Below are 22,271 nucleotides of genomic sequence, written 5' to 3' on the forward strand. Positions count from 1 at the left end.
TTTGTGGCTCTTTTTCATATTGCAAGACTGTTATCACATCTCACATCAGTTTTCTCCTTTCTGGTTTTAAAATGAAAGTCCTGCAGCCATCTCTTAGATATTTTTCTAAGCCTTTGCTCACTCTCCTTGCTCTTCTCTGGACAGTTTCCAGTCTCTCCAGCTGTTCATGCAAACGATTTGATGTCACCTACAATTTTCAATAAGCATATTAATCCACACAGGACCTCTGTTCTTTTGATGCACATGACGGATTGTTTTCACTTCGTGATCAATCATGCAATGTTTTTTATTTTTCTTTGTAGTCGTGGAGCTTATTTACTGAGTCCTACTTAAACCTTGATTTGAAAACAGAATTATTAATTTCTGTGAGGACTCTTCTGCAGCATTTACATCTACAGTGCCTGAGTGCTTCACAAAAACACAAATGAATTAGGCTTCAGGTTTCCTTTTGTGAAATGAAGGTTCATTATCAAACGCAGAAGTGAGGCATGTGAAGATAAAGGTCAAAAGAATCCTTCAATTTTGGATGCTGAACTTGAAACACTCATAGTAATCAGCTCTGTGCAAAACTTGTCACTGGCCACAGTTGTAGCTGTGAGTGGTCACCAGAACTTTGTATCAACTGCCCAGAGTATGAATAACAGGTTGGGAATACCTGTCAAAAGCTCTGTTTCACCCAGTTGAAAAGTATCATCTAAAAGCTCTGTGACAAAGTCAGGGACAAAGAATCTAGTAAATCAGGGCATTATTAAGTTATATGAATAATACTGTACAATAGAACAAGGTCTTAGAGGCAATTTACATTGCCAAACACCCTTTTGCTTCAAAACGAATTCTACAAGGAGGGAATATACACATTTATATTTATACACATACAGATACCTGCTGCCATTTCCGTATAATGTTTAGTAAGGCTGGCAAATGATAACCATAAACTGGACTACACAGCTGCCTAATTTTGCACTGTATATTTTTCTTTTTTCTTTCCCTTTTTTAAATTTAGGGATGGGTATGCTCGCCAGTGTATATACAGATGATGAAGAGAGAGGCAACGCAATGGGAATTGCACTTGGAGGCCTTGCCATGGGAGTATTAGGTCAGTAAGACGGAGGTTCTGCTGGCAAGAGAAACCACCTCCAGCCTTCCCCAAATCATGCACTTGTGATCCGGGAAAGCAGCAGAGGAGTCTCATCGAGTGCAATGTTATCATACCATCTCCTGATTAGATTCATGGCGCATGTTAAGAACAGTTTTTTCCCACAGCAACACGTTTCTTACGTGGATACATATGTCAGGCACAAATCTCAGATATTTGTGTTTTGTTTACTTGGAAGAGTATTTTGGGAAGTGAAGAATATGGTTATTGTCATGATCAATGAGATCAATGAACTTTGTGTTTAGGGTTTTTTGGTGGTGGTGGTGTTTGCTTTTTTTTTTTTGAGTTTTTTGGTCACTGGGTGCCGCAGCAGGATGCCCAAACCCTTGCAGAGGACATTTGTTCACAGCCGTGTCCTTTCTTTCTCCCTGGCAGTGGGCCCACCTTTTGGGAGCGTCATGTATGAGTTTGTGGGGAAGAGTTCTCCGTTCCTGGTGCTGGCAGCACTTGCCCTCTTAGATGGAGGTCGGTAAATACGAAGAGTCAATATTGCCATGTAGAACATCCTTTTCATATTTCTACCACCTAACCCGCTCCTTGATGAAATGTTACAGTATTGATTTCTTTTCGCAGCTGTTCAATTATTTGTTCTGCAGCCATCCAGAGCACAAGCAGAAGTGAGTATTAACATAAAACATCCTAGGCAATGGATGACACTTTGCTTTTCCTAATCCCAGGCTTTTGTTTCATAGAGTCAGAAGGGGACACCATTGCTGACACTTTTGAAGGACCCGTATATCATTATTGCAGCAGGTACCAGATCCTTTTTCTTTTACTTTAAACCAACCACTGGTGTTATACCTGGCATTCTGGAATGCCTCGGGCTGAGCTGATTTAACAATATTGTCATTTGCTGTTTTCAATAACTTGAAGCTCAAAGAAAAAAACCCAATCTGTTGGTAATACAATATGAATATAACAGTAGAAACATAATAGGCAGAAAGTTTGTTATGTAGATGTCTTTCCAGCTGAGATGACAGTAACCACTTGCAGCTGCTTGCTAAGGTTATGAGATGTGGCCATTAAACTATCTCTGAGGCAAGTGAATAGGGCCAAGGCTTTTGGAGGGAGGGATTTTCAATTTTCGGATCACAGGCAGGCATAGGGAATAACACTGAACTTTGTTTCTGTTTGAAGAGGGAGTTTGGTCTCCAGTGGATGGATTATATTTCAGAAAAGGTCTGTTTTGAATGGTGTTTGGAATTACATATGTCATTTGTCTAATGAATATTTCTGTCTCAAGGGAAGCTTGCTTTTTTGCATTGCATTTTGTTGAATATTTATTCTGAAGTCTGTAATTAAGCCTGGTCCTTTTAAGTGTTTATGAAATACCTGAAAACAAATAATGATTTTTACAGTTTGGTTCCTTAGTGCTAACCTTCTTGTCCAACAAAGCAATTCTTCCAGGCTTTTTTGGGTTCTCTGATTCTTGGTGGTCTTAGGGAATTACCATTACCCTAACTCTTTGACTAGACACTTGGTCATGCTGTCAGTGAAGTTATACAAACGCCTTTGCTTGAGAAAATCTTGAACCATTAGAATAGCTTGCTGTAGAAGAAGCGTATTTGAGTAGCAAAGACAGTACCTGTCATAAGAGCTCAGATCTATCATTTCTCTCATTTGGTACCTTGGCTCTTACAGTGTTTACAGCAGGTGCTGCAAGGTGAGATTCATCTAACGTTATTCTCCAGGTATCTCCTTTATACGCTGTCCCTGCCAAGGTCTAATCTGTGACAGAACTTGGTTTACATCACAAAATGTGACAAGGGGAGTGATTTTAAGTGGTACTTCGCTTGACTAAGACTTATCCACTCATGCCAAGCTAGTCTTAGCCAAGGAGGAAAAAAGGTACCAAGGGCCATGATGCCACTATTTTGACCATGTCCGAAGTCTGCTGAGAGCAGGGATGGGCTTTGTTCCCACTTTCTAACACATCTACATGGCATTTAATTTCTGCAGCTATTCTCTGAAGCAGTTTATGCTGATGTTACAGGGCTCTGTACAACAGGGCTGCACAGTCTCAGGGCAGCATAGTGAGGAAGATTCAGAGCTGGATATCCTGGAATCAGGACGGAGTGTGTCCGAGAGACCTCACATTGACTGCCGTGGCTCTTTTCCCCTCCTTGCACTGCCAGTGCCTCCTTTTTCCCCTTCCCATCTTCAATTCAGAGTGGCTGGGCAAGAGCAGAGGAAGCGAAAGAAAGGATGTACAGAGGAGTAGAAACATAAAGACCTTCTGCATCCACACAGGATGACTTGTCCCCCTCCCACCAGGCATCAGCACCCAAGATATGAGAAAGTCCCTGTGGTGGGATACTGGAGGGGTCAGGTGCAGCACCCAGGGTCTTTGCCTCCCAGGACAGACTTTGACAGTGTGGATGATGCTGATGTTCTCTATCCTCAGCTTCTACTCCCCCTGCTTTATTTCCCTTGCAGACCGAATTTGGTCTTTTCAGAGATGAATACCAAATACCAGCTATAAATTCAGCCTTTTATCTGGCCTACCAGTGTCCAAATACAGCTTTATTGATGCACCAGGAATACACTGTTTAAATGTTAATTCCTTCAGTTGGCAAGTTGTTGCTTTTTGCAGTGAAAAAGGTCTGAAAATTTCATTTGCTCTCCCTCACTTCAAGGAGTTCCGTGTTTTCCTTGATCTGTTTTCTAGGATGGGAACTTCTGATCCTGAGATTTACAGGGAAGGCTGGGCAAGCAGTTGGTTGGGACAGTGGAGTTAGCTTCGTGCTCTGACACCTTGAAGCAATCAGTTGAGCCATCATGCCACATTTCTCCATATCTAAGCCAGGATAACACAACTTCTACTTCACAAGGATGCTGTGAATGTAAATGTCTCACACTGTGTAGGACATTCAGATACAACGATTAGGGAGAAGGTTAAAAGTCCCATTGGGTGTGCAGTGCTCAGGGAGATTAGAGGTTTTGGATGGCTTTTAAAACAGTTAACGACCTAATTAAAATACTGACTGTGGGCTGGCTTGTTAACCACAAGGAAAAACCAGGGATATTTTAGGCACGCTGCAAATGGACTAACAGTTTAAGTGTTTCTTGCTCTGTTGATTTAGGTACACTAATTTCATGGTATAAATTCAGATTCAATTTCCTGAGCGTGCGTCACACACTTGAGTCATAATTGTATTCTCAAAGTACAAGCACTTTCTGACCAATTTTGCTTATCTATAGCACAATATTAGTCTTTAACACAAGGTGTCTTGAACTCAAACATGAGGTTCCTCTCTCTCTGGAAGTGTGGATTTTTCCCTTAATAACCCATGTTGCCTGTGAGTTAATAATGTTGACTGTCACATCCACTCACCAGCCCAGGTGGGGAGGTTATGAAGATGTGGGCATCAGGAGGACAGGACCAGACGATATGGCAAACTCATATGAAAACCTCTACAAAAGAAAGGAAATATGAGCAAATATAGACTCTGCCTCCTATGTGAATTGTGTCAGAGGTGATGCTTCAAAGTCAGTGCCATCAGTACTGTCTGAAAATAAATGTTACTGACACTTTTTGCTGCTGCTGGTTGGAGCTCAGTGAATGAAGTCACTGTCATTCTTGCAGCCAGACCTCAGTGGCAGAGATGGAAGAAACACCAGGTGATACCAGCTGACAAAGTTGCATGGACAGACAAATTAGTTTAAATTATCAGATGCAAACCCCAGAGTTCAGACAGATATTATGATGAGCACATGGTTTCTTGAGAAGGGTTACAACAGCTTTTTCATGGAAAAATACCAGTGACGTCTACAGCACTCTGCCAGGAGCTGAGTGGGTTCTCAGCTGCAGAGGTGGGATCGAGCTGGAAGGTTGTAATTCCACACCTTCTGGCCCATGTATGGCACTAATTCTAATTTAAAGAAAAAATTATAGAGAAACTTATGCCATTGAGACCAGGACATTTAAAGAGAGGTCCATGCAAGACAGAGGAAAAAAATACTATATCTTCTTTTGGGGAAACTTTGCTAAGGTAGCACGGTCTTTATTGGACTTTGCCCTGAGTTTGCAGAGTACCAACTGAGGCTCTCACTTTTCTCTTGGGGTACATCCTAAAGATCTGAAGTACTCCTATCACCACGTACCTGAGTACTTTGGTGAGCTCTGATGATGCTTCCTGACCTAATGAGAAGCAGTTACGACACACATGCTCATACCCATCTGTTCCTCATTTCTTTGTGATACTTGTTAAGAGTAGGACCATTGCTATTTAAGCCGTCTCTGCTAGGATGCTCCTGCTTCCTCTGGCTGCACTTTGTATGGCTTGAAATGTTGTGGTTTTTCTTTCCCAGCACTGAGGAAGCTGCTTGAGCGTGGCTGATTTTGGCTCGGAAGAGGGCAGCCCTGAGGTGTTTAACTGAGGCTCCTCACAGCCACTGCGCTGCTGGGAGCTTGCAGCAGAGTGGAAAGGTTGGCTTTAGATCTAACTTTTCATCTTGAAGGTAAAGCAGCACTGAACTGTTGCCACTTGCCCCAGGAAGGGAGTGATCCAGCTAGCCTGTGAGTTCATTTTAGGAATCGTAGATACACGGTCTAATATATTCTGACAGGTTTGAGCAAGGAATGACATCGGTTGCTCCTTTCGTTTTGACCTGTATGATGAGAAACTTGTTCCATGAAAATAACGTTTCTCTGACTGCAGAAAAATTGAGCTTTTTTCTTAAAGAAACAATTTCTGAAATTTAGGAAAATTTCTAGACTCTCACAGACATTATAAACATCAGGGAGAAGAGCAGGAACACAGGTTTGAGGTTGTCACTTCTAGCAGTGACTTCCAAGCTCCCTTGAAAGTGATCTTATAAGGGATTAGCAGAGGTGATGTGTCCTGTTGCTCTGCATTAAGCTTTGACTGCCTCAGGGTCTTTTGATCAAGTGGAAAAGGCATCTTGAATCCAAAGAAATACCATGGAGTTTAATAATCTCTGCACTAAAGTGAAGCGCGCTACTGAGGATAGAGGAACTTGACACAAACCCAGCGGAGTCTTGATCTGCAGGCGGTGGCACAGGGCAGAGCTGAGCCATGGGCAAGACTGAGTCAGCACTTCCATCTCTTGTTCCCCTCTGTGTCTGGGTGACTAAAGGTCCAGAAATTCAAAAGGGATCTGAAAGCATTTGAAATTCATAGGGCTGGGCAAGCTCAGCCAAACCCATGCTTTGCAGCATGGATTTAACTGGCTGCTGGCTAGAGGATCTCGGCACGAAATTCGCTTTTGCAGGGGATAGACATCTCTGTGGCTGCCTCTTGGTATTTTTAGGATCAGGGCCGCCACGTCTCATCATAGTCATTCTCAGATGACGGAGGCACAGGGTCAGAGCCGGTTCCTGTTACACAAGAGGGCTCTGGTTTTGCCCCAGGAGACTAGATAAAGACAAAAAGATCATAGTTTTAGGTAATCATTTGTACAACAGTCAGACCTCATGAACTTCTAAATGTCATCAAGCTCACTGCAAACTTTCACATTATGAAAATAGCTTAACCTTTATTGTAGATTTTCTAGGAGAATAAAAATATATAGAAAGTTTTCTTCAGTGATTTTACTTTCTGTTCTATTTAACATTAATCAGCAACTGATGCATGAAAAATAGAACTGTAAAAAGTGCAATGATTTATGTAAAATCATCCATTCTTTGCATGGCTGTTTGTTCACGGTCAAAAGAAATAATTACTACTACTTTTTTTTTTTCCCTCCCTTTCTTTCTCTAAGGATCAATCTGCTTTGCAAACATGGCTATTGCTATGCTTGAACCAGCTTTACCCATCTGGATGATGGAGACCATGTGCTCAAAAAAATGGCAGCTTGGTAAAGTACAGCGTATTATTTGCATCTCTGTATTTTGTCTAATGACTGTCTTAATTCTGGTCCTGTTAAAGATGGTCTCCTTATGTTTCAGGGTGTATTTTTTTTTAACTGTCTTTAAATTGCCAGTGTTGTACCAGTACAACTGCAAACATTGGTCTGTAAGAAAAGTAGGTAGTGGATTGATGTTGTTGCAACAGAGGCTCCAATAAGGGGCAACACTTGCATTGCAGGGAGAAATAGATGGAGGCAGCCATGGCACTGGGCTTGTCCTGGCTCCTTCAGGAGCCCCAGCAGCAAATCTGGCAGCGAGTGTTGACTGTGAGCTGCAGAGCCAGCCCAGTGGGGCAAAACGATGTGTTTGGGGTTTTTTCTCAGAGGGTATCCTTCCTCAGTTCCAGCTTTGAATTGCCAGGGGCCGGCACCCACAGAAACCTGCAGCAGGGCCCTGTGTTTGGTGCAGAGCATGTCCATGCCAACACATGCTCCTTCCAGGGCTGTTCCTGGTGATGTGTGGAAGAAGGATGGACTTTACTGGAAATGTAGCCACCAAGGGCATGAGGAGCATCTCCCCTTGAATCTGAAAGATTTGACATCCTTTCAGTGGTTATTTAGTCATCCCATGCAGTAGAAAGCAATGGGTGAGCCCCAACTTGGACCATGTTATAACCTGTAACATGGTCTTGGGGAAAAAAGTGTCCACGGGCAAACTGGGAACGTGTTCCGTGTATCAGGTTAGACTAGAGACTAAAACTGGGGTGGTTTGTTTTTTTTTTTTACTCTTGTTCTTCTCAAAAAGAAACAAAGAAAGAAAAATGGACTGAAAAATGGACTGACTTTGAGTGTAGAGCTGTGTGCGGGAGGTTGATGTGAATCGTCCTGGCTGGGAGGTGGCTGTCGTGTACCACAGCGTGTAGTGCTGATCCTCTGTATCCATCTGACTGATGTTTACCCTTTTAATAGTTCGTAGGGAAGAGTTACCATTACAAACACAACATATATTTGATAATGTTAATGACTGTTCTGGATTGTGTCATTTCATCAGGGTATTTTTTAGTATCGATATGTGGCGTTTGAAAAAAACTGAAAAATTCTTCATGAAAATGATGATCAGCGAGCATCCAACTAATATCCCTACTATCTTAGTGCAGGTGTCCCTGTGCCATAAAGCAAGCACAAACCTTAGTTCTTATTAATGCAAACCCAGATCTAGAGTGGCCATATGTATCAGTCCTTGATGTACTGCTGTACTGTTGAACATGGTAATAAGTTCTAGCCTGTAATATAGCAAAATTAATGCACAAATTTAGACATTTTAAACCCCATGAAGAAAGAGAAAGATTGCTTATCTACCTCCCTCACTAGAGCTTCATATTGCTGGCGCAATGGAAATGACATTTGGAAATCTCTTTGTTGAACAGAGGTTCCTAAAAGAAAATTATCCATTTTAAATTAAAAATTATAGAAGTCATTGACTCCATTATGCTTTGGCTGATTTGACAGCATTAATTACAATTTTTAAGCCTCTGAAATTATATCTTGAACTGCAGAGTTTTAAGCAAATGATTATACAGCTGTTTGAAGCATGGTCTGAAGAAGGTCTGAAGAACCTTAATTTGATCAATTAATGTTACTGTGCATAGGGCTTATTTGGAATATTATGGTTCTGCTTCAGTGTACCACAGCTTACACACCAACCTGCAAGTCTTATTTAACAAGGCTTTACAGTATTTTTTTTTCCTAGTCATAAAGGTCTGCTGTATGTGACCATTTGGTCACATATAAAAGTACCAAAGTAGCTGCGGCTACACAGGTGAAAATGTTTCCCCAGCATCCCCACTGTAACTCACAAGGATTTTAATCACAGGATATTGCTGGGCTAAAAATTACCTCTCTCTCTTTTTTTTTTTTTCCCTTATGAATATCAGAGAGATAAGAAGGAAGATGGATAGGCAGGAAATGAGAAAATCTGTGTTGCCTTGGTGAAAGATGAGGAGCATATACACTTAAAGGAAATGGTTTGATCATGTACCATAATGTCCAGGCTGCTTTCTAAATCTGAATTATCTGATTTAACAGTGACCAAATGGAGGGCTTGTCTTGGCATGTGCTAATTTGTCAGGCTTTCTCAGTTTTGTCAGGTTTCCCAGTTTTATTTTTCATTTGTTTTTCTTCTCCTCGAGGGCAGCCCCTGTTCTCACACACACCTGCATCCTCCTCTGTGCTGTCCCTTAGTGTTTCATAGAATCATTTTTGCTGGAAAAGACCTTTAAGGTCATCAAGTCCAACCTTTGACATTTCTCCTCTGGCTGGGTCCTGCCCTGTGGCTCGTGTGTGAGAGGATGAATCCTCAAGCACAGATTGGAATTGAATTTTAAACCCAAGAGGGGGACTGTGACTTGCAAAGCCACAGCAGCTGTCCTGCTGTCCCCTCCTCCTGGGGGATCCCCCCACCCCTGACCATTCTGGGTATCTGCGTTCTAAGCCACGCAATGAAGAAAGAGTCACTTTCCTTGACCTGTCCCAAACTTGTTGCTCTTTGTTGTTCCATCCCCTCTCCCACACCAGTTCCTGTAGCTGATGCTGTAAAAACGCTTTTCAAAGGCATCACATCACTCCTGCATTTCATAGATGATGTCCTTAGATTTCATGAAAAGGCTGCAAGAAACCGGATATTTGATTTTTTTGGGCTATGCACAAAGACTCTATTAGATGCGTTCAAATCAAAATCGCAGCATCTGGAATTTATTAGTTTCTTCTAACACTTTGCTAAAATCATTGCTGATAAAACGTCTCGTTCATATTTTTCAGGTGTTGCTTTTCTTCCAGCCAGTATCTCTTATCTCATTGGGACTAATCTTTTTGGAATACTTGCGCACAAAATGGGAAGGTATGCTTAATTTAAAAATACTAATAATCTCTCAGTCTGCTCATGTACCATTTCCAGGGGAGTTTATTGATGATGGAAATTATTAAAGTTTGTTCTATAGTAGTGAAATCACTTTCTAAACATGTCGCTGCCTTGGTTGTAGAACTTGGCACTTCAGACATGACTTTGGAACATTCAGGATCAGCTCTAACATCTCAGTATCACCCATCTCTGAGTGACATCTCTTTTTTGACAGGTGGCTTTGCGCTTTACTTGGGATGCTAATCGTGGGAATAAGTATTTTATGTGTAAGTAGAAGATCATGTATCTTTCAGACCATCTAAATGTTAATGTGTTCACCTTCAAATACATGCTTTCCCCATGAGATTCTGCTGAAGTTTCTGCTTTATGATACATTATTAAACAATATGTAGTTAATAGGTTCCAGATCACTTTTGAGTGCTTTCAAATTTCAGTGCTTTAATTATTTTGAAGGAAGGCTGGCTTTGAAAGGAGGATGATCCTTATTTTTGAGCTGTCATTCAGCAGTTTATTCTTGCTCATAATAATGTGTCAGTAGCCCAGAACAAGAATCAAACTCTTAACTTCTGTACAAAGTGCACATCTGTACCAAGTGTCCCAAAATTACTGTGATAACTTATCTTAGAAAAAGAAAACTAACCTCATTAGCTTGTGCAGTGTGACTTAATTAAATGCCTGAAATTTCCTTTATAGGTACCGTTTGCTAAAAACATTTATGGACTAATAGCACCAAATTTTGGAGTTGGATTTGCCATTGGTAAGAAAAATTATGACTTCTTACAGTGTGTTATTTATGTAAAAATGATTTTATATGAAGTTACATGGAAAATCAGTTTTGATGCCATTCTGCTCTGATGGTAGTGAGGCCTGAGCTGTGGCCCAAACTGGTAGGTAAAGCAAGAAGGACTAAAGGACAGTGCCCAGGCTGCTGTTAGACAAGCTGAATTCTGCCCAGAATTGCCCCATCGACCTAAACATCGACCATGAGTTTTATTCCTTGTTTTCAGAAGAAAAGCAACACGCTGCTCAAAACCCAAAGTCTTTCCTGTTGTAGGAAATATTTAAATAGATATTTTAATAGAAAAACAAAAAAACAGCAAAACAAAACAAAAAAACCCCACAACAACAATCAAAACCATGAACAAACAAACCAGAACAGTCTCCTCATCAACTCAGGATTCCCAAACCCACACACGTGTTCTGGAGCATCTTCACGCACGAGGGATGTGTAGTTAGAAGTTACAGGCACAACTACAAACCCCCAGTATCTCGGAGGTTTTGTCAGCTGCCTTGTGCTGTTTCTTGCTAGCAATGCAAGTGTGGTTCAAGAGACCTGGTCAAATCACCATAAATAATCTTGATTGATTGGAGGTTAATGCTGTCTTTTAGGCCTACAATAAGTTTAAGTTCATACAAAATAATTTTCCCCTAAATGAAATGTACTTGGTTGGTGATGAGAAAAAGGAGCCTTTGCACAGACACTGGGAAGTGGCTGATATGCTCTAAGCTCACATCTCTCTTATCCTATGTCACATGTGTACGTGTCCAAATGTGCCCTCAGACACAGTAAAGACTTTTTAAAGAACGGATAATACGGTCTATTTTAAGATGAATATTTTGCTTATTAAAGAACAAGCATCCTTTTAGTTGCGCTTGCATCCCTTTGCAGCACGTACTTGGCCAAAACATTAAAAGAAAAAACAAAAAAGGCAGTATTTTCCTGAAATATGATGTTTCCTTCCCTCATGACCAGGAATGGTGGACTCCTCCATGATGCCAATTATGGGCTACCTCGTAGATCTGCGCCATGTGTCTGTCTATGGCAGTGTGTACGCGATAGCTGATGTTGCCTTTTGCATGGGCTTTGCCATAGGTAAGTCTGGCCTTTTTTTGCCTATAATGCACTGATAGTTAAGAGAAATATGCTGTGACGGTTGAGGTGAATCCCAGTGGCACCTACAGACTTCATGAGCTGGGGTGGTGGTTTCCTGCAAGAAATCAGAAGCAGAGGGAAAGGACACAGGGAATTAAAAACATGTCTTCACATTCCTCCAATCAATTTGTAAAGTGGGAGTTTTGTATCTAAAATTACTGTTGTTTAAAGTGACTGCTGAAAATTTTATGTCTGAGCAGTATTCAGAAAAAGCGTCTTATTTATACAAGGTCCTTCTGCCGGTGGTGCCATTGCAAAGGCCATTGGGTTTCCATGGCTCATGACAATTATAGGAATTGTGGATATCCTCTTCGCTCCTCTGTGCTTTTTCCTTCGAAGTCCACCTGCCAAAGAGGAGAAAATGGTAAGCATAGTGCGGTTCCTTGAGTTTGTTGTTGTTCTGCATCTTTGCCTTTAACTTTCCCAAAATGGGACCAGCACAGTTTATTTCACCCTCATGCATCACCTGTTTTCTTCATGGTCTTCTACAGTATATATGTTTTCCTCTATACCTTATAGTGTATACAGTATATACATTTTTTTGATACGTTCTTCCTCTTCTTTGCTTCTCCACACAGATCAACCACCCTTACAAATTAATGGCTTCTCTTATCCTGTCTGTACCACAGGTCTTACCCTGACTCTTTCTTTTTTAATGTAACTTAATTTTCTAGAGCAGTCGGTAGAGCCCAGACACCATATAAGCATCTATATAAGGTGTATACCGTGTATATGAATGATGTTTGGCCAAGTCTGCAATCTTGCCCAGTCCCCTGCAACCTGCAGTGGGTACTGAGGGATATTTTCCCTTTCACACAATGTCCCTTATCTGCTCCCCAACTCTGCTGTGACAAGACTTGCTGTTCCTATAGATTTATATTGGAGGCTCAAAAACCCCCTTACTGCAGGAGGGGACCCACTGAATTATTCACTATTTATTCAGCAAGCAGATTGGAAGCTCCTGAAGGAATTACAAGGCAGGACAACCCCTGTTGTGATTCCAGGGTTGGAAAAATCTTGGAAAGCAAAACCAAATCTTTGCTGTGATTTCTGCCACCACCTGTAGGTTTTGCCTACCCAGCACTTCACCCCTGCTCATACTGAACAAGGTTGACTTGGGTGTAAAATGTAGTTACTAAATTTTAGTTGGGTGAAAAGAAAATCTAACTGTATGGCCATAGTGTTAATGTGCAGGGCACATCTCTGCAAGGGAAGGCCAGAACCTGCTGCTCACGCTTTGTACGGGCAAGAGCAGAACAAGGTGCAAAAAAGAATCTCACTGAAATAGTGGCATACGTGAGGCCAGAGACCTTCTGTTTTGCACATATTTGGACTGTAGAATCCCTGAGATTCCAGTTAATCCATCCTCATAACCTTTGTAGGCTACACTGATTTATTTTGTTTTTAACACTGACTAAGGCTGAGTGAAAGAGATTTAAACAAAAAAGCTGCTGTTATTTGCTTGGAGATATAGAGTTTATTGTGTGCTTTCCTGGTCACTGACATGGTTTCACACATAACACAGGATCTATCCCCATGGTCTAAACACCTTCCACACTGCCTGTGTCCCCCAAATTAACTTGAAATGTAAAGCGTCATTGAACTGATGTCCTGTTTCTTTCAGGTTTGAAGAGTCAAAAAGAGGGATCCCATTTTGTGCTCTTAATTAACTAAAAAACAAGCTTAATCACTCTCAACATGAAATAAGTGAGGGAAAAGTGAATATTCATGCTCTGTTTTCTTCCAGGCAATACTCATGGATCACAACTGCCCTGTGAAAACAAAGATGTACACACAGAACAACATCCAGTCCTACCCCATGGGTGATGAAGAGGAGGAATATGAAAGTGATGAATAATCTGAAAAAGCCATATATTTTGGTGTACAAAATGCAGTGTTTCATGTGAAACATCTCATCCAGAAATAGGTTTTAGTTGTACTGTACGTTTAATAGTGAAATGGTCAAAAAAACCAAAGGTATATTATTCATCGCCCATGGTTATAAAGCAGACTGCTAGCTGCCTTATAAAGGAGGGAAAAGCTTTTATAGAGGATTTGTATAGTGTTAATCTTTATTTTGTGTATTTAATTTTATTGAATATTACACTATATTTTTTGATTAAATGTGTAGTATAAGTCTGTATAAACATGTGAATTTTAACTATTTTTCAAAGTCAACTCATTGACAAGGTATTTCATATTCTGTTTGGAGTCATGAGTTACTGGCAAAAGCTTGGTCTGTCTTATCAAATTAACAGGAAAAAGAAAATAAGCAAAGCTCAAAGGAAAACTATCCAATTTGCATCCATCTAAACTGCACCCTTGCAAGTAAATCCACAGGAGCTGAAGGCTGGAATTCACTATGAGGTTTTTGATCAACTTCAGATCATCTATTACCAAACTAAAAGGCAAATCTTTGCTGATTTCAACAACAAGCTGAGCTCTCCTTGAAACACTGGGGAAAGCAGCATTCTGAGCAGATGAGTCTATAGCTATTAGTCACTACCATTTAATGAAGTTTTAATCAGCTAACCAGTTGTGCAATATGAAGCCCTCAACCAACCACACAACATCAGGTAAACGAGTAGCTATGAATGTTCCTTTCCCATACAGGGGAAAAAAGAACAGCATGAAAATATATTTATATTTCTGTATTTTTAATCTTTTGTATTTAACATAACTTTCTTTTAGATGCATCTTAAGTGACTTGTTAAGAAAAGCTGCAGTGTCACAGTATTTAGTCTTAGCATGTACTGAGAACTGATAACTTAAGCAGTGCAAACAAAAACCAATTTTACATATATTTGTGTACACATCTAGAAATCCAACATATATTTCTTTTAAAAAAATGAATTAAAATATCAACTTTGCTAAAAATAATGAAAAAAACGACCAATATTGCCACTATTTCTTAACATCTGGGGACACAGCCTAACACAGGAAAGGCAATGATGTGTTAGGCAGTCCCCATCTGCACTGAGAAAAATCGGACTTGGAAAGAAAGAGGTTTAAAACAATCCCAGTGTCCTTAGCAACTGTGGTGTTACCTTTTCATTTGTCAAATTAAAATCTTTATGTGCCTTCTTTCATGTAATTGCAGATGTTTCATGTACTACAGCATAGATATTATGTTTACACATAGTTTTGTAAAGTGTACATACTATAGTCAGAGCATATGAAAAATATAGTGGACCAGACTTCAAGTATTGCTTTCTCAATAATTATGCATCCAGACCACATTGAAGTTATGTAAAAGAAGTCCATAATCCATTGTAATAAAGTAAAAACAACAATAAAAACTCCCCCTCATGATTTGCCTTATGCATTGTTGTTTACTCTATATTAAGGAGGGAAAGGCCAACAGTTATTCCAGGTCATGGGAAAAGATTCCTCAGTTCTAGTCCATTTGTAACCCAGGACAAACATTTTCACTCCAGTTCATAAACAGCTGCAACTGCATTAAGTAAGCGTGATATCTTTCAAAAATCAATCTGGTATGTGGCTGCTGGTCTGAGATTTAGCTTTTGGGAAAGAGATAAGGCCAAATGTGCAGCACCTGGGACACCCCTGTATATAGGCTGTTTCAAAATGATGGACACAGTTTAATAACCCAACACTGATGAAACTGGGTCCATCTTCTTGAAACATCCCGTATTGTTTAAATAAGGGTGAAGATTCTGAGAAAACAGCATAAGAGGCTTAAAGGGTTTGAAAGGCCCAGCAGTACATCCTGTGGTTGACTTGAAAAATCCACTTAAAGCTGTTCGTAGCGGTGTATTTTCCATTATTTTGAATAACACAGAGATGGAAATCCTCCCTGCAAAGCTGGGAGGGGTTTGGAGACAGACATTAAATACAGTATCGACCAAGATTCTGTCATATGTTGAGTACTTCACTACCACTGAATAAGTAACAATTGCACATATCAATGGTCATTTACATTAAATTCAGACTATAATGTTGTAGAACACTCGGATACTTGAAGCTTTGCCTCAAAAGAAGTTATTTTACTTAGCTTCACTGAACACTTTTGGTCAACATCAACTTGTTAATCCAATTCAATTTGAAACTAATATACCAGTGTTAGAATTCTAAATTATCATACAACATGTTCATTAATTTGCCAGGTGATTGATAAATGTACTGCCTAAATTCACAAATACAAAAATAATGCAAACATAGCAATTTATATATATTAAAAGGCACAGAATGGCTTACTTCATGGCTTGGTTTTGTGCTTTTGAGCACATCAAAAATTAAGGAAGAGTTCCCATTGATCTGCAACACCAAACGAGCATGAGGAGGCCCAAGACAGATGAAATGATCACGTTCCTCTTCTGCAGATGGAGCCCGCTTTCCACTGAGGCCTCACAGACCAGTACCTGACCCCAGTTTGCCCAGTAAAACAAGAAGACAGAGTCAAGTGCCACACACACCCCCCATGTTGGGACTTTGTACACCCTCCCCCACCAAAAAAACCACCACCATCTAATAGTTTTTTATACATTTTAGATTTTCTATGTCATTAAGGAATAAGTAATCAAACACAACCCCTTTTTTCCTGACAGTCAGGGAATAACTTTAGTTACAGGAAATAAAATAAAATAGATTCTTTCATATTTTGTATATTCTTATCTGTGTCATTTCAAGCGTGATAAAGTCACTCAGGTCATTTGCTCCCGCACCTTAGTCCTCCCCTGTAGCCGTAAACTTCTATGCATATTTTACCTCAAATCTGAGGGGAAAAAACCACAAGGATAAGGAATTACAAGGAAAAACTGCTTAATTAAAAGAAGTGATCTAGTAAACCAGTAAGGACTTGTTTAGTTATCCATTAACATTTCATGAAGGACAGGGCAAGTCAGTAGAACTCTACTTGGACAATTTTTTCCTCTAATGTAACCAGTGGTGATCATTAGCACTAATAATTGAATGGCAATATCTGAGTAGTGCTTGGAGGCCTTAAAAAAAGGCCAAAACACAAACATCCATTTAATGAGATTGTCTACCTACACAAAGAATCAACTGGAATCACCAACTTGAAAGAAACCTGCATCTACTAGAAAACTGTATAGAACATAAATGCGTACCCAAACAGAAAGAATGCATAAAAGCCCAATTAATCCAGCAATCGGTAGTTTTATTTAATGCAAAATTTATGGTTTTCTTCTAAAGATCTTCTCTTTAAGCAGTGGCTTTAAATGGCAAAATATTGCAGTACAAATGTTTTTTAAAAAAATATTAACACAACGCAAAGAAGTTGATAATTTAGCAAAACTATTTTATTAAAGCTTATTCTCATGATAAAATAATAGCCAACAAAATCATATTAGGCAGATCTTCTGCAACTGTGTGTAGCTGCCACCTATTCCGATATTATTAAGTCAAGATATTCTTGTTTTCTGTGGTATTCTTTATTTTCAGCTATTTACAATCAAGCACGAAGCAAAGATTACACCAGGAATGTAGTATTACAATTTTCCCCTTGAGATTCACCGTTTATTGTAATTAATGCCAGATTGGAATTTTTTGTTTTCCTTCTTACCACTAAAAATACAATTATTTTGCCCTTTTCCCATTCAATATATCTAAAAATATTGCACTACGTTCAATTTATCTCTTACAATCATCATTAGCAATCCTATAGGAGGAAAACTATATCCAGCTTTTCCTGCCCGCTGTATTACACAAATACATTTAAAATCTTGAATGCAGCTTTTAAATCAGTATTTGCTTTGTTTTCACAGCTCCTTCACATGTACCAGGGCTTAAATGAAGTACTTGGATATACTGGAAAACCTCTATAGTAGCCCACAAGAGTGAACACTGATGGAGATTGACCGCAGATCACCATCAATGAATGCAGATCAAGCCACCGCGAAAATGGAGTGGGGAAGTCTTAACACGCATCTCAAGCAAGTACAGGTTAAATAACTTTTAGTCAATAAGGGAAGCTAATTTTGTGCGATTATTTGCTGAAGCTTCATTTCCAAAGTGTGTCAACATGCCCGTTTTAGCATGGATAGTGTTTTCCATACATCGACTAAATAAGTATCAACTGCCCAGAACTCACAAAGAAGTGCAAGTAGTTGCATGAGTGGAAGTAACCGTTTCCTTTAGAAGCACAAGTACGCTTTTCCATCTGTGAAAACCATCGCTTCTCAATTTTGCCCATCACAAAATAAACTGAGAAGCAAATTGAATCGAGAGGTACATTACAGACTGCCTGAATATTTAAATGAGTTATTTTACCATCTTAGATTTAACTTCATTTCTACAAAGGCATTTTCTTTTCTACTACCAGTGATACCAGTGATAATGGCACCAGTATCCAACACAGTACCTAAAATAAAGATGATATTTTATATGGCATTTCTATACACAGAAGATGAAACAAAGACATGTTTACAGAAAATAAATAAGAACAACAGCCTTAGCCAGGTGATGCTAAGATCCACAGTTTACACATAGCACAAGACCAAATAGTTCTTTGCAAAAGCTGCTGGCTGAAATTCTTCCTCATCTCTACTGGACTCACTTATTTTGACTCAAATGAAACATGTTATATACACTATAGGACATTTTTCTGACAAAGATGATCCTTCTGCTCAGACTGTGTCTTGTCTGAGAAGCTGAATGCGACTTACCACTATATGATTATTCAAAAGTGTTGAGAGAACACACTTAGCTATTTTGTAAAGTATTTTGTACCTTAAGCTTTCTGAAATGATAAGATAAAGTCTGCAGCAAAATACTATTTTTTCTTAAATTACTTCAACCATCATTCCATGCTTTTTCATAGAATGCAATGAAACCTCCAACTCTTACGAAGAACAATTTTCCCCTATCAGATTATCAGATAATACAACAATACTTAAACATATAATTTTGTTCTGGAAGGCAACCAGCCTCTTACTTCAAAAATATTCCTAATTAAATTATTACGAGATATTGGTATGTACTTTGATATCTAGTATTATTCAACCAGGATACAATAGCCCAAATTTCTAAGGAGGATTTCTTTTTTTTAGCATAGCATTACTATATTTCATGTTAATTACAAACTATGAAAAGTTATTGTATTTAACAAAAATATGAAAACAAATGATATGCAATGTTAATTTCAGTAAATATTAATAACAGACAAAACAAAAGACCTTTTGTTTGCTTTCATGATATGTTTGGCAAAAAAATACACAACCACCCAGAAGATGTACAGTAACAGTGATCAACGTTTTAAAGCCTGGTCCCTCACTGACTTCTGTGTCAGTCATCAGCTCAGGTATGCAACAAGCTTATCATTTCTTCATCATACAATGGAAACCAAACATTTTGAAAATCCTGACAGTGTCCTGTTGAAAACATTAATGCCAAAATAAAAGGGAGGGGAAGAGGGCAAGTAATACATTAAGGACACCGCACATTGTGAAATGATAAGGTTACATAATTAGAAAAAGTAAAAATAACTTATTAAAAATAAATTTCCAATATAAACCCCAAAATGCAGTTTTAACCAGCCAGCTTAACAAAATGATGGTGCTGTAGCTGGAGAAGAACCATTATTAGCTGTACTCTTACACAGGCAAATAACTGTGGAGAAGCAGGACATGTACATTATACCAGTGTTTTCATTTAATTTGTGTGTTTGTAATTAAGTGCAAAGTATTCTTTTTGTCCATTTTTTCCAACGCCTAAATATGTAAATATCAGTCTACTGATTGAGGTGGATCAACTGCTTCTTCCGATACGATGTTGATTGTTGGCGCCTCCGTCAGACTGACGTCTTCGCTTTCCATTTCTTCTGCTACATTGGGTTCCTCCGAATCTTTTGTCACCCTTTTGGCCTGTCGCTCCACCGACAAGTTCTCCAAAGACTCGATATCCTCAATGCCCGCTCTGTAGTGGATCATCAGCAGCGTCAGGGCCTGCAGTCTCTCCCCCGACTTGGCCAGCGCAGCAGAAATCAACGCTTTTTTCCTTGCATCGGTTGCCTCTCTTTCTTCTTTAACAAGCGAATTATTGTTTTCCAGCTCATGATCAATCTCATTCTGCAGCTTATCCAACATAAACTCCAATTTCTGAAAACGCTCCTCTGTGGGTAAACTTCTGTAGAGATCGCGTCCAATTTCTTTAACGGCGATGAAGACGCTGTCGTCCAGACCACCCTCCTTTCGGACCAACTTTATCCCGGTACCTGTCGCACGCTTGGAAGGGCTGCTCGGCCCGCTGATTTCAGTATCGCTGCTTTCGTTATCAGAAGTGTTTGGTGTGTGCTTTGGTGAAGGTTCTACCACCTCTGTTCCTGGGTCAGAAAGGCGAGTTTTGGGGACTTGACGAAGGTTTAAGAAGCGGGTGCTTGTGTTGAAGAATTGCCTGGTGAAACCTGCAGTTCTGTTAACAGATTTGGATTCGGAATCGACACGAGAGGAGGCGGCTTGGGGAGCCGCCTGACCTTCCACTCCACTTCCCACAGTTCGATCAAGTCGCTTTTCAGCTTCTACACAAAACGGTGTCTCAGCAAGACATTTTTCCTGACATTTTTTGTGGCAAACGTAAGCGCAGAGCATGCACTGTGAAGCCGCTTTAGTCCATACTTTCTTTTTGCAGTAATCACACCAAGTTGGATTCTGAAAGTGAGTATCTTGAAACTTATGCTTGTTCTCTGGAAGAACAACTGGCCCCAAATAAGAATCCTCTTTCTGAACTGCACGAGCTTCTTCTTCCAATGGACATTCGTTTTCTTTCTCCAGGAGAAAGCTTGAATCATCTGCTTCACCTTCTTTTAAACACTTGAAGTGTAAAGTTACATCACCGTAACGAAATTTTTCATCAAATCCTTTAAGTGTTGTCAAATTCCTCAAGGCTGTTCTAGTGACTGCTGCTTTAGGTCGAGGAGCAGCCAGCTTAAATGTTCTAGTATATTCCATTGAGGATGTAGCTATACAATCGAAAGCAATTTCTTCAAGTTTTATACTTGCATATCCTAAGCAGATAAAACAACCTACTTTGAGAGGGTCTCTGCACCACAGTGCAACATTAAGGTATTTATGGTGTCCCTCTACTTCAAATAGACAGGAGGATGTTCTTGTCCTTGGCCATCGGCCTTGCAGGACTTTATAAGGAATTTCTGGTGATTCCCATGTGTGATGATCATCCCCACCATCTTTGTAACTGCGTGCATTTTCTGAAAGTCCATCTTTTAAATTATCTTGTTTTGGTGCTGTTATTACTTTCGATACTGTTGGGTCTTCTGTTTGATCATTATTCTTTACTACTTTCTCCGTACATTTATCTCCGTTATTTGTAGGTGGAGGTGGCCTCTCTGGTTTTTCAGAAGATACACCTGCAGTTTCTCCCAGATTTGGAGTTTCACTAGTAGGCAAAATAGTCTTACTTTGTGGCCTAGGTGGCACAGGAGGCTTAGTGCTGGATCCTTGGGATTGTTTACCTGATTGCTGTGATGCATCTGAACTCTCACTAGTTTTGGGTGTTGACACTTTAGCTGCATCTTTTTCTTGCGTTTTCGATGTTGTCTGATAACTTCCTAATGGTATTTTTCGATTCAGAATCGGAGATATAGTTCCGAGTGGTTTAGCAGCAAGCATTACTGCTGAACGTTTGGGACTCGGAATTGTTGGCAGTTCTTCTTTTTGTTCAGGTGATTCAGAAGCTAATTCCTCAAATTCTGAATCAAAATCTCTGTTATCAACATCAGCTGATAAACCAGCTTGGTCATCTTCTGGCTGTGTCAAGAACGCAGAATCTTCCAATTGTCCAAATCCATCCTGCAGTGCTGAACCGTGCTGATTGTAGCCAACAGGCCTTTCATAAAAGACAACAACTCTGTCCCCAGCCTGTCGAATAAGCTTCAACACTTGCACAGTGGATGTGATTTTAACACCTATAAAAAAAGATAAAATTGTTAGATTCAAAAACATGGTAACAATCTAAATGGCCAAAACCAGTTGACAAATACATTTAGATCTTTAGTAGTGAGCAACAGTATTATTACCACTAACAGAGGAAATAAATTATATGACAGAAGAGCTGAACTTAAGTGTAACAGCTGGATCATTTGCCTACTATAACGTTTAATTTACTCCCACAACATTCAGCAGAATAGAGAAAACATGCGTTATTTCTTAATGATCACAAACTGGTTCCTATCTGCTCCTCCCACTAAGCTGATCAGCCACTGCTCTTGTTAATGGTTTATTTGTCCTTCTGTCCACTCTCCTATTAAGTTTAACGCTGTAATATTTCCACTATCAGTTTCTCATTATGATCTAATTTTCTGTTGATGATATGGTCCATATAAAACATAAGTATTGAAACAGTCTAATTTTAAGTTGTAGAACATAAATTAGTATCAATTCACTTCATAATTTCCAGCAATTTCAACAGAATCTTTATTAAAAAACCACAATCCTCCCCCCCTCACAAAAGTCAAGGAT

At 39.6% G+C, this 22,271-nt stretch overlaps 2 protein-coding genes across 3 annotated transcripts in view; one reads left to right on the top strand and one right to left on the bottom strand.

Annotated features, from left to right (window-relative positions):
• Positions 1 to 15,138, top strand: part of SLC18A2 (solute carrier family 18 member A2) — a 28,199-nt gene extending 13,061 nt beyond the window's left edge. For both annotated transcript variants that reach the window (XM_065843153.2, XM_065843152.2), the window contains 11 exons: positions 1,004 to 1,096; positions 1,532 to 1,621; positions 1,730 to 1,773; positions 1,849 to 1,909; positions 6,881 to 6,976; positions 9,785 to 9,863; positions 10,099 to 10,150; positions 10,578 to 10,641; positions 11,638 to 11,757; positions 12,048 to 12,181; positions 13,565 to 15,138. In XM_065843153.2, coding sequence (XP_065699225.1) covers positions 1,004 to 1,096; positions 1,532 to 1,621; positions 1,730 to 1,773; positions 1,849 to 1,909; positions 6,881 to 6,976; positions 9,785 to 9,863; positions 10,099 to 10,150; positions 10,578 to 10,641; positions 11,638 to 11,757; positions 12,048 to 12,181; positions 13,565 to 13,675 — 944 coding nt within the window. In that variant the 3' untranslated portion in view covers positions 13,676 to 15,138. The remainder of the gene's footprint in view (positions 1 to 1,003; positions 1,097 to 1,531; positions 1,622 to 1,729; positions 1,774 to 1,848; positions 1,910 to 6,880; positions 6,977 to 9,784; positions 9,864 to 10,098; positions 10,151 to 10,577; positions 10,642 to 11,637; positions 11,758 to 12,047; positions 12,182 to 13,564) is intronic.
• Positions 15,139 to 17,077: 1,939 nt separating this feature from the next.
• The window catches only part of PDZD8 (PDZ domain containing 8), a 58,681-nt gene continuing 53,487 nt past the window's right edge, over positions 17,078 to 22,271 (bottom strand). Inside the window, exon 5 of the mRNA XM_065843150.2 lies at positions 17,078 to 21,718. Coding sequence (XP_065699222.1) covers positions 19,524 to 21,718 — 2,195 coding nt within the window. The 3' untranslated portion in view covers positions 17,078 to 19,523. The remainder of the gene's footprint in view (positions 21,719 to 22,271) is intronic.

This window comes from Patagioenas fasciata, chromosome 8 (genome assembly GCF_037038585.1).
Source record: "Patagioenas fasciata isolate bPatFas1 chromosome 8, bPatFas1.hap1, whole genome shotgun sequence".
NCBI lineage: Eukaryota > Metazoa > Chordata > Aves > Columbiformes > Columbidae > Patagioenas > Patagioenas fasciata.